The sequence below is a fragment of the Diachasmimorpha longicaudata genome, chromosome 18, assembly GCF_034640455.1.
Source record: "Diachasmimorpha longicaudata isolate KC_UGA_2023 chromosome 18, iyDiaLong2, whole genome shotgun sequence".
In the NCBI taxonomy this organism is placed as follows: Eukaryota; Metazoa; Arthropoda; class Insecta; order Hymenoptera; family Braconidae; genus Diachasmimorpha; species Diachasmimorpha longicaudata.
This window is the reverse complement of record NC_087242.1, coordinates 3,638,996-3,651,435: the sequence shown is the minus strand read 5'-3', so window position 1 is coordinate 3,651,435 and position 12,440 is coordinate 3,638,996. Positions and strand designations below refer to the sequence as shown.

Sequence of the window (12,440 nt, the reverse complement as noted above, 5' to 3'; positions counted from 1 at the left end):
AGTAGTAAAAAAAAAAATAGTAATCGATGGCTTGGAAATTGCAGAGTGAAGACAGTAACGTAATTAGTCTGATGATAATTTTTATAATTAAACCCTGTGTTTTTTTTTTTCTGTAATTTTTTTTTTCCTTGTAATTAGAGACAATGAAGAGTATTAAGACATTAAGTAGTGGTGTTTGGCATTACCGTTCGGGTCCGGGGCAATCGGGTACAATGATTGAGGCTTTGTACTGTTGGGCCGTGGTAGTTGGTGGTGATTCATTGGTGGTTGGTTGGTTGATGTCGATTGTTGGTTCGGGGTGATTGGTGGTCCACACAATAGCCGGATTGCGCGTCGGGTTCCATCGTTCCGGGCAGGGCAACCGGCATTTGGCAACAACAGCCAGGATAACGCCGGGGCAACACCAATGGGGGCAACGCCGGGGTCGGGGCGGGGCCAGGGCACAAACCATCAACCAAGTTAGAACCTCATTTGCTTTTTTTTTTATTTAGTTTTAATATTAAGTTGCTTAAGAACACGTCCCTCCCTTCATTCAGATTTATTATACATGTGGGATTACGTTTACGTTCGCGAGGAAGATGACGTAGATTTTTTGATGAGGGTATGGATATTGTTTTGTTTGGTAGGACCTTCGATCTTACTTTCTTGAAGAGAAACTGAAATTTTGGGAATTTTTTATTGATTGAAAATGTGATGCGATATTTATCTGAATTTTTTTTTTCTGTTTTAATAACAAAATTCTTTGAAACTCGAGCAACACGATGATTACAAATTTTCAAGGACTGTATCAGTAATTTTACTCAAAAATAGATAAAAATGTTCTCCCATGAGAGACAGGTCTTCTTCATTAAAATTAAATAAACAATTATTATATTTTTAGATCATCTAAAAAGTAAGATCGAGACGATGTAATTCACTCTCGAAATAATCCCTCGATTTATCCAAATTCTCTTCAACTCGCTTAACATAAGTTTTCACGCAATTGGACTGTATTTAGGGCACGAAGGCATCAAAACTGATCATTATTATTAACGAACTAATCTCTTGAAAATGCAGAACGAATTCAAGAGGAATCAGAGCCTCAACTGAGGCTGAAACGTAGCTTTTAGATGACGAATGAATGGACATCAATCAATAAAAGCATTCGTCATCATCAATTAAAGTAAAAGGAAGATCGATAAAATATCATTTTTCCCCATTACCCATCCGCTGACTTCAACTTCAATTGAGTGAGGAAAAATCGTTCGATATTTCGAAATTCATTCCTTCACTTCGCCTGACATGACCACCACAGCCATGTGGATTGTCAGGGCTGGTAAGTCGTGAAATAACTGATTTTCTACTATTGACAATGATATGATCAGTCGAAATATGCGAAAAAATCCAAGAGAAATGAGTGCCTGATAATCTCAAGCTGAAAATCTTCAAATTCTCAAGAAAATGTCATGCTGAAGTCTAGATATCTCACCTGACTGCGCAGCTTCGTGATGTTCTGACCGCCTTTTCCAATGATTGAACCAGCAACCTAAAAAATAAATAAAAATAAAAATCAACTGAAAAATACTGGACTAATGATACCCCCCAAAAATGACAAATAAATTTATCCCAGTGGAAATTCAATCCCAAGAAAATAATTGACTAAGAAAACGGATGTTCTTCGCGGTTCATTGACGACTCAATTCACCGTATCGTGAGAGTGAAATTGAATGCATACGCATAACCGAAGCGTCCGGTGCTGATTCAATCCATTCTGCTTAATTTAGGGGAGAAGAAAAGCAACTCAGAGATCGTCAATAAGGAAACTAATTAGCCATATACATTAATTAAAATACCGTTTCATCCTCTCATTAACACGAGCTAGTCTCTGATAATGAATTCCTCAAAATGCAAATAGTGAGGCCAAGAGTATTGCACAAAAGCCACTCCTTCTGGGACAGGTTATCCTCGAAGATTATGCAAAAGGTATTATGCGGAGAGTGTAAAGGGCCCACCCATCGTTTTATTTCTCTCACGAGTGAGATGTGAAGAGGTGTTTGGCTCCGTAACTAGCAACAAGCCTCACGAATTGTTGCACCATAATTCATGTTATTGTTATAATCCACGACTAAAATGATAGTCTTACGAGATGGATTGGAATGTCAGTGAACGGAGGCGTCTCCCATATTTTTTACCCAATTTTTGCTGAATTTACACCCGCGAAAAATTTAACTAACTATTTTCTTGCAGATATTTACATATTTTTTTAATGACAATAATATTTTCACGTCACGTGCCCTTGAATGTTTCTTTCTATAATAATTTGGCCCACTTTCAACTTGTGTCTTAAAAACATCTTAATTGCGCCCATTAGACAGAGAAATGTGTCTCCCATCGAAAGACGTGATGACTTAAATCTCAAAAATCTCAAAATAAAACATCTCCACAGACATAACACGACTTAACGTGAGCCCCTAAAAATAACTCAAATTTGGGGACACAAATGCCTTAAAAAAGCACCACAAAACCCCCTTAATTCCACCTCCCAGAGTATTTTCCAATGTCGAGAGTTTCAGGTTCGTCATTGGATCTTATGTAGCTCTCCTCATATACAAACAAGTACATACACCCATGTATACATTTCGCGATCATTTCTCGCGGTGATGTGGCTAATCCAGGGGTTTGTCCTTGACGAGGGGACATTCGTTGTGGTAAAAGTGAATCAGAGCGAGTCCTAGATGCCGAACGATATCAACATCGTGGAATATTCAACCATCATTTTGCAATAAAATTTTTTTACAAATTATTTTCTACTAATTCACTCGTGGAACGAGAGTAGTTTTGATAAATGACGTGAGGCAATGACTTGTCATCCAACTACATGATTAATCGTCAATGTTATCGCGGGTGGGCGCTGTAATAACTGTCGTACGAGTGCCAATAATTTGAGTTGATGCATCGGTGTTACCTTGCTGGGTATAAGAAGCCGTAGTTCGTCGTCGCCTTGACGATAACGCTTATGAGGATTTGTTGGGCCTCCACCGCCTGCCATGGGGCCGGCCTCTGCCTCTCTCTTCATGATGTCTGTAATAGAAATGTTAAATACGTTAATAAAATCTCAGTCGTATGTCTTGACAATCTCCATTAGACGGAGTCAATTTAATATTAAAATAATGTTAATGATAGATCTGTTCTCGCTATGTTGATGGACAATGAACGTCTGGGTTGAAAAATTGTTTTATTTCTAGTTTTATGAGACATTTTAATAGTTATTCACCGTTCACTAGTGATAGTCAAGTGCGTTATATCGATTTGCCTTTCTCACGTTACAATTCGTCCGTAAATAATCAGTAAACAATCTCTGGATGTGCGTTAGTGGAGATAATTGACTGATAACATTCGGGGGATTTTATTCCCCTGGAATTTCCAGAGGAATAAAATGCCCCGATAAATAAATTTTGGATTTTGGAAATTTTTATTCCTCTGGAATTTCCAGAGTAATAAAATCCTCCAGATGGAAAAATTTATTTTTTAAAAATATGGAAAAAATGGGGCTCTCTTGATATTATTTGTTTGTAATGGCAATCATTTCTCCACTGCTTCACAACAAGAATTACCAGGTCTGATGGATCAAAGCTAATTGGGTCGCCCGGAGGGCCCTCGACTCATCATTTGTATAACCACTCGTGCCCTGCGCCATTAGAACCAATCGTGTATTTTTTTTTTTAGTCTGTTCTTCATTTATTGGAGTTTTCAGGCGCTCTTTCAGCCTCGGGGATCGCGAAAATGTGGATTTCCGTATAAGAGAGCCCCAGTTCAACTCATTCTGGTTTCAGAGGTATTTCACTCTTTCATGGAAGACGACCGGTTAAGGAGATACGAAACTTTCGGTTGTGGATAAATTGTTCAGATAGAATCGCAACATTTAACATTTTGTCATATCGAGTTTGAAAGTGGAATTTGATTGCAAAATCGCTGGACTGTTTTTACTTTTAATTTTTTTTCTTTGAAGCAATTAAACAATTGATTTTTTTTGCACTTAAATGCGGTATGTCATGGCCGCACAGAGAGAAATATTCCAGAAAAATTACGTATTTTTTCCGTAATTTTCGAGCCAAATACAATTGTCGGAAATTTTACGGAATTTTTTCGGAAAATTTCGTATTTTTTTTTTGTTGAATCGATTATAAAAAATTACGATTAACAGAATATTTCTTGTTGAGGGGAAACGAATGACGAACGAGAATATCTGACTCACTTTGAATTGCTCAGTGGAATTTCAGGACAAAACCGATACAAGGATAATACAGCAAAGGGTGAAATTATGTATCGGGTAAATTTCTATCCATTCCCATCCCCTAAATTCTGCCAGTGACAGAACTAATTACTCGAGACTGAATAGGTTATTCACGATATTCATGAAACATATCGTATGATACATTCGTTGGTAGTTCGGATAATGCGGGTAAAATGGAGAAAATGCAACTGGCGGAATGAGCAGCTCAATTTAATGTAATTGACGATGTACGAATGGTCTGGAGTAATGGATAAAGGAATCGTGATAAAAATAATTATGCGACTCTCGAGGACATTTTATTTGGAATAATTTCAGGGATAAATTATCTAGCAAGTGAAGAGATGGCTTTCAATGGAGCCGTTGGAGGCTTCGATATGAATGAGTGAGTGTCATCATGTGCAAATTACACGACTCCCTGTAAATTATCAATTTGTGTACATAAAGGCCCTCATCGCAGTCATTGCCAGGTATTTATTCAATTATTGATAAATTGTCTATCGATATCGGGTGATTATGAAGCCAAATGGAGTCGAGTTAACCATCGGCTCTCCATGAGAATTTATTTCACACACCGGGGAATCCCAATTAACAAAACGTATTCGTCCCTAGAAAATTTAATTTACAAAATTACCGAATGAGCGAAATTTTCCGATAAATTTTCTAATCATTTCATCGCATTTAATCCCCTCCCCTCCAAAATATGAAACATATTTTAAATCGTAACATCATCATCTGGTAATTTAAATCAGACTTCCGATGTTCACCTGAAGGAGTTCGAAATCATTTTGTTATTTAAAAAATCCCGAGTGTTTAAATGTTTAAAAAAATATTCGCAGACTTCAATATTTGTCTAAATCGAGTCTTCCGGTGGTAAATATCTCCCTCATTTCAGCTTTACCCCTGAAAGGCCATGTTTTTCACAATTTCAAAAGACCTTCGTGACCGACAGAGCACGCTAAGCTCGTTGAAGGGGTGCGCATCGACGCCCCCGCGTCGCCGAGAGACTCCATACACCAATTTAATGAAGTAAAGAGTGTAAAAAAAAAAAAATTAAAAATGCAAAAAAAATGAGAATCGAGAGGGAGAAAGAGTCGCCGTCAGGTCTGCAACCCCCGTCAGCGTGAGGCGCCGTTAGGTCGGACATATCGGAGGGGGTGAAATATTACGGTTACATGCAATAGTTACCACACACAGAAATAGGTATATAATAACGCAGATGTAGTCTACACGTAAAAAGCATTATTACGTGGGAAAAAAAAAGGGGGGGGAAGTGATGGTGTATTAAATGCGTTTATTTCGTCTGGCGCTGCAAATGCGGGGGATTATTTACACCGTAAAAAAAAAATTCAATAAAAATTGTGAATTTTTTTTTGCAATTCCACAGCTAAAAGTGAATTATTAAATAAAATATGTCTCTAATACCGCGGAAAAGCACCGAACAGATTCGAAATTTATTCCGGTGATTGTGCGATTGAAAAAGTGATTCTCACCCCCCAACACCCCCTCCCCACCCCCCTACATGACAATTTTCACGCGAATTAAATTATTTTCGGAGGGAAATGAAGCGTTTACAGCATCAAACAGACCAGAAAATACTGAAAGAATTTATTTGGCACGATGTTAGCGCACTGGGAGAATTCATTCATTGAATACAGTCACATGTATGGAATGAGAAAGAAGAAGACCAGACAATGTTTCGGCAAAGTTGATTCACCAGCCTCGGTGCACGTGGTAAAATGCCACGAGGGAAAACTTGGCTTCTGTATAAATTCTAGAATTTATTGGAATGTTATCGAGCTGACAATTAATGGGGCCACGACGTCGGCGACAAACTGACGAATAGTAATAAAAAAAAAGACAACTTCCATTTTGGAAAGTTCCCAAATTATCCGAAAAGACAAGAAGGCAGTCGCTAATTAAAAATTATGAGCGATTTATCGAGATTTTTTAAATTTCATTGGAAAATTATCGCGTGGTAATTTACAGCTGGAAATCCAGTCACTGGAGGACATGAAAATCTGACGATATTTCGATGAAGTTTATTCGCTGTCTGTCACTCGTGCATGTGATTAAATGCTACGGGTGGAAACTTCGCTTCTACCGGAGCTCAATGAGTTCATTGGAATGTTATCAGCTTTGAAATTAATGAGAAAATGATGTCGCGTTGAATTGACAAATGTTTAAATCCTAAAAGACATGAGTTTCATTTAAAAAAATTTTTTTCGTTAGAATACGTTAACGCTAATTAAATACCATCGCCCGATGGAGAAAAATACCCAGTGAAAATTACGGAAGTGACGAAGTTCGCTGACTGATTACGAAAGTGACCAGGAAAATTTACGTAATTTTTTATAGAAAATTAAGATGAAAATTACGCAACGCTCGGGGAAAAATTCAGGAAAATTTTCATTGTCGATATTTCACTCGGGAATTACCGGAAATATTCGTAATTGGGATTGAAATTTTTCTGCGTGTTATAATTGAAGTGAAATAGTTGCTAAAAGGAACTATTATACGAACACTGGAGCATCAAAAATCCGAGTGAATTCTGCACGACCAACAAACTTTCTAAACTGTGCCAAGAGTTAAATGTGGAATGAAGATAATCTCTAGTGAGAGCTCTAACTCCCGAAAACCGCAGAAAATATCAGTCTCCCCTGCCCGTCAAAAAATTACCCAAAATTCTCCAAAATCCAAAATTTCCTGATTTTATTTCTCTCGTAAATTATCAAACGAAAAAAATTTTTTTATAAAAATTGGACTTCTGGAGAGCGAAAGGGGGATGAAATACCCATCACCCACATTTTAGGTCAAAATGAGACTAGAAGGGCCTAATTTTTCAGATAAAACTACCCCTCGTCTCTCACCTCACCCCCTGGAAGTCCAATTTTCACCTAAAATTTATATCCGTCCACTGATACCATCAGTCGCCGCCAATAATCGAGTGGAGATAACACCGGAAGTTTGCGGCTCGATCATCGGGAAATGAATATGTATAGAGTAAACAGACAGGTCCATAGCGAGGAAGTTGAACTCGCAAAAACGATATGAAAGCTAAATACTCCGGAGCTTTACAATCGTCGACACCGGACTAATAATTCCATTCATGAGTCTGTATTTTTCTCTTCACGAGGATTTGTCTTCAGGGACCAAGTGCGGATGTTTATGAACATTAAAAAGATACTTCTCAACCGGAATACACTGGGAGACCGGTTTTATGCCATAATTGTGCCAATTTAGCGCCAAGAGACGCATCCACAAGAATTAAAAAAATCATAAGTCACTATTATTCCGCTAAATTCCATAAATTTCATCCTCGGAATGTCACTGAATGGTCACTAGATAAAGTACCTCTGAGGCTATTGAACTACTCGATAAAAAAACAATTTATGCAACAAAAAATTTCTCCTGTTTTTAAATATAAAATAATGATGATAAACACTGACGTGCCTCCCGGCGATAATAGAACGTTTTTTGATGAAGTCAAATGAAATTGAATTTTTCCGCCAGTTTACGCTTCGCGGGAGAAATTCAATTTAAAAAAAAGGGGGAAAAATTGGAAAAGCAATACGCGTCGCGTAGAACTCGTGTCTACCTGAGTATTGGCTTCCCAATCTCATTTTCACACCGTTTTACCGTTATTGCAAGTGATCGTAAACTCAACCAGGTGTACAAATGTAACACCCACGCGCCCACCCAATAGCCCTTCGAAATAAAAAAAAATAACTAGCGTAAAAACTGCCGCACACGTTTAATCACCCGAGAGAGAGAAAACCCATCGCAAAAGCGTAGGACGAGTTGCGGTAGGTCACAACATATCAACATATCTTCAAAAAAAAAAAATAATTCAAAAATCGTGAGTGAGATTATCGAGAGTTATATATTTTTTTTAATTTTCTCACACCCCAACACCAAAATATAATCACCTCGCGGCCGTTTATTGACGTAATTCGGGTTTGCAAATATGTAACTCACACTCGGATCCGCGAAATGTCCCCGAAGAGCCCGAAAATTTTTTCGAAAAATTGGAAAAATATATTGACAGGACTGCACACACGCGATGAAAAATAGCACCTGCAGATGTATGTGAACTTGACTCGACTCGCGGTCGCCGTTCGCCACGACGTAGTCACTTTGCCAACAGAAACGAACAGAACCTCGCCTTCATTCTGAGTAAAAAAGCGAAGGTATCCAATACATTGAAGACTAGTGTGCACGTACACGCATTCTACAGTCTCCCCTCTCCTTCTGACGGGAGAATATTTTTTTTTTATTCCCCACGAACTATCCCGGCAAAGTCTTGCGTAGAAGGGGCAATGAGATATCTACAAGTTGAAATGGTGAAGCAGAAGGGGAATTTATATTACAAACCAGAGGTGAATCCAGGCGAACACGCGCTCACTCTCGGTATTTGCGAATCCAAGGAGCAAATTAATCTGGCCAATGTTTTCGTTCATATTTACTGTCTCTCGTGTTATCACAACATTTTAACTCACACCAGTATTTATTCTCATGTTCTGATGTGTTTATCCTTTCATTCCTGCGCGGAGAGGGTGAAGCACTTGGGGAAAAATTTTTTCTCGGTGAGGAAAGAAATTTTTGAGCCCCTGAAGCTATTTTTTTATTTAAAAAATTTTTTTCCTCGTGAAGATTTATATTTTTGATAGGGAAAATCATTTTTGGAAGATCTTTCTACAAGGAGGACTTGCCGAGTAGCCTAAGCTCACCCCCGAGGGCTACAATTATGCTAAATGACCTAATTATCGCGCTATATATGATATTAACAAAAAATATATTTTTATCCCCTTCAAAAAAAAATGGAACCGCAATTTTCCCCGGTGAAATAATTCATAATCATTATTGAATAATCAGAATTGATTATTTCTCTCCGTGAACGCCCCCTCGTTCCACCCCCTACCCCACCAAGGGCCATAAATTTTTAATAAATTTTCCCTCCGCGAATAACAATAAATATTCAGAAAATAGTTATTTACCTCGCGTCGACTTCTCCCCGATTTTACCAAAAAAATTCTTGCGATTATTTTTTATTCACTTGTACTCCACTAATGAAATGTTCAATTATCACAGGTAAAATTTAATCAGTTTATTCAATCGATTCCTCACTGAAATGCGTAACGTGCGTGACATCCGCGAATTTTTGTGCGTCTCGTGCCAACGATCATATTGATCAGCTGATGGTCGGGTGGATACTGAACCGCTTCGTGGAATTTCACCCCCTATTGTTGCGTCAACGCGCCTGCGCACGAACAACACTCGACATTTTCAACGCGACCCCATTTATTTCACCCCTTTCAGCTTCAGCCTTCTTTCCATTTCATTTCTTGCACGCGGTTTTATTTTATTTTATTTTTTCTTTTTCCTACTCTTTGGATGATGCGAGGGGGATGTTCTCCCAGCGGGGGGTAATTTAAGTGAATTACAGGACGTGTATTGTGAGGAGGAAACGTTTCGATGTATTTTCCCGGGATTATTCGCGTGATATTTGATGAAGGTATTTCCTGGGGAAGAATTCGATTCATCGTTTCTATCTGTTTCACGTCAGAAATGATACTATCGAATGAAGGGGAGGTTTTTCATGTGGAAGGTGGGGATGCATGTGTAGTCAGACAATAAAATGAAAATGTGGTTTAGGGGGATAAGAGACTGAAATTTGTGAGTTCCGGGAAATTGTCGATGAAAGTGTCAATATTCAGTTGGAAGTTATTCTAAATAAACAAAAACCCAGTTGTAATAATCAATAATTTCGTCGGCAAATGTTTCTGGAGAATATAAAATACTCGAGGGACTGCTGCCTTCACATTTACGACAGCACTTGTAAATAGAACACATATATAGTACAGTTGTAAATTTAAATACATACGAAATTGAATTTTAATTGTTCACAAATTTTTAAATAAAAGAAAAATCCCTGACAATTGGTAAAATATAAATGAAAAAATATATATTGAGAGAAATAACATAAAATCGATATGTATTCCCACAGAATATTGAACTTCCACTGACGAAGTTCCGTTAACATTCAGAGAAACCAAATTGACCCAAAAAAAATTCCCAGAATTCTTTCAAAAACTTCAGTCACAAAAATTGAACAATATCGTCTTTGAATTTCACATGACGTCCTCGTGACTCGTTGCGCTTTCAATATCCACGAGTTAAAAATATTCGTCTGACAAAAAAGCCAATACCCTACCCTATTTACCATAAGAAAATACTAAATTACCCTCAGAACTCGAGAACGCAAAACGCAACGTGAACAGCTATTAATATCTGGCACATGGACGTGTGCAGTCCGGTAATGACTTGTCAATACAAAATAAAAATGATTCCCCCGTTGAAAAATTTCCAATTAACTTGATTGACGAATGGAAACATTCATTATGCAGTGGAGCAGATGGCATATACTCGTTTTTTTTTACTGTTGAAAATTTTACGATCCTGTCATTATAACTTTTCAACGGAACTCATTAGTTTCAATTATCCCCGGTGCTCCACAGTAACTGTCTAATAGTTTATGATTTTCATTTAAAGTTCAGGTGGAAGACTAATCACTGACAGGAGTCTACCATCGAGTATTATTTCTCCGGATGTTTGTAAAGAAGAAAAATTTTTCAATACAAGGGGGAAGGGAGGGGGAGGAAGAGGAGGAGATAAAATTGAGGTGCAATGTGTTGAAATATAAACTCAGTCTTCTACGAATTGATTTTTATAATTAAAAAAATGAGTCGATGCAAAGAGAGATGTGAGGACTGAACATAAAGATAAGCAATAAAGTCATGTGACAAAGGGACTAGGGAACCTTTGTCTTAGGATGACAAATTTATCTTTTGGCCTCTGTGACCAAAGGCAGGTCGTACAGACCAGACATTTCCCTCCCCCATATTCCATTAAAATTTATAAATAAAATAACCACGTGATAATAAATATATCCGATGTAACTGGATAAATTGTAAAGACGAAGAGGCAGGATTCGATGTAAAACAAAGAAACCAATTGCAAAATCAAAGAGATAAAATGAATTGAATTGAGAAACGAAAAAGACTAAAATTGACGTACAGTTGTAAATAAATCGCGAAGAATATCGAGACATCACGGAGTAACAATACCTCGTATCGATCGTTAATCTTACGAGGATTCACAAAAGTGAGAGGTATTTATTCGTGCTCCATAAATACATACAGCCATGTATACACGGCTGGATGCATGACGGGAATTCCGTGTGAATGGAAGCATATCCTATCTTTCATCGATGAGGAAGAGGAATACCCAGGTGCAAGAAGAAAAAAAAAAATTGCTGATGTGAAAATTAAGTTGGAATTTATGCACATAAACTCACCGATTTTAGATGAAAGTACTTGCACAATCTCCTCACACAGCTCGTCTCCTTCGGTGAAGTCTACAAGCTTGATCTCCAGGTGTTGGACTTACTGATGATAGTCAGCCTGTGGACAAAGCGATAAAATCGAAATCTATTAGATAAATTGGCTCATCCTGACGCTCGTAAATATCAAGATAAAAAGAAAAAAAATTCTTTTCCGGATGGAATTTCATTCACGGTATCACTTGAAATTGAGAATAATTTTCTTCGGAATAATAGACGCAATGTGAAACGAACAATGCACAAAGAATTTTCATTCCTTTCACTCCTGGAGTTCGTTTTTCTAGAGACAAAAGCAGAATACATTAGCCGGTCTGTGGCTACGCACTATAAAGATGACAGTTAAGCGGTAAACCCCGGGCGTTATTTTCTCATCTTTTTATCGCACTCGTCCGTTAAAAAAGAAAAAATAATAATAACAATAATCGTGAGGTGAATACTGAAACTGACGCGAGAATAGTGGCGATACCCCACCGGGACGACGATTTTCACCACCTCGTCTTTCAACTTGTGAAAAAAAAAAAAATTACAAAAAATGAAAAATAAAATGTCAAAGAAATATATTCTTACACGAAGGTAGTTCAACGTTACGTCAAAGACCACGAGAATGAACTTCATCGATAAGCCGTTATGAAAAGACTACTGCAGACAGTTACGAAGACTGTCATAAATTTATATAGCCAGAACATCAAACGTATGGAGAAGTCACGGAGGTGATACGTTTGGTTGTTCCACTTGTTGTGATCTACGAACCGTGTATGATTCTCTATG

The 12,440-nt window shown here is 37.7% G+C and overlaps 1 protein-coding gene across 3 annotated transcripts in view; it reads right to left on the bottom strand.

The window, feature by feature from the left end:
• Nucleotides 1-12,440, bottom strand: part of Hnrnp-k (Heterogeneous nuclear ribonucleoprotein K) — a 25,143-nt gene extending 12,703 nt beyond the window's left edge. Inside the window, exons 1-5 of one of the 3 annotated variants that reach the window (XM_064137111.1) lie at nucleotides 12,240-12,440; nucleotides 11,628-11,733; nucleotides 2,945-3,060; nucleotides 1,469-1,525; nucleotides 186-229 (exon numbers count right to left, since the gene is read on the bottom strand). In XM_064137111.1, the coding sequence (XP_063993181.1) occupies nucleotides 186-229; nucleotides 1,469-1,525; nucleotides 2,945-3,055 (212 nt within the window). In that variant the 5' untranslated portion in view covers nucleotides 3,056-3,060; nucleotides 11,628-11,733; nucleotides 12,240-12,440. The remainder of the gene's footprint in view (nucleotides 1-185; nucleotides 230-1,468; nucleotides 1,526-2,944; nucleotides 3,061-11,627; nucleotides 11,734-12,239) is intronic. The other 2 variants (XM_064137110.1, XM_064137112.1) reach the window with 2 other exon arrangements.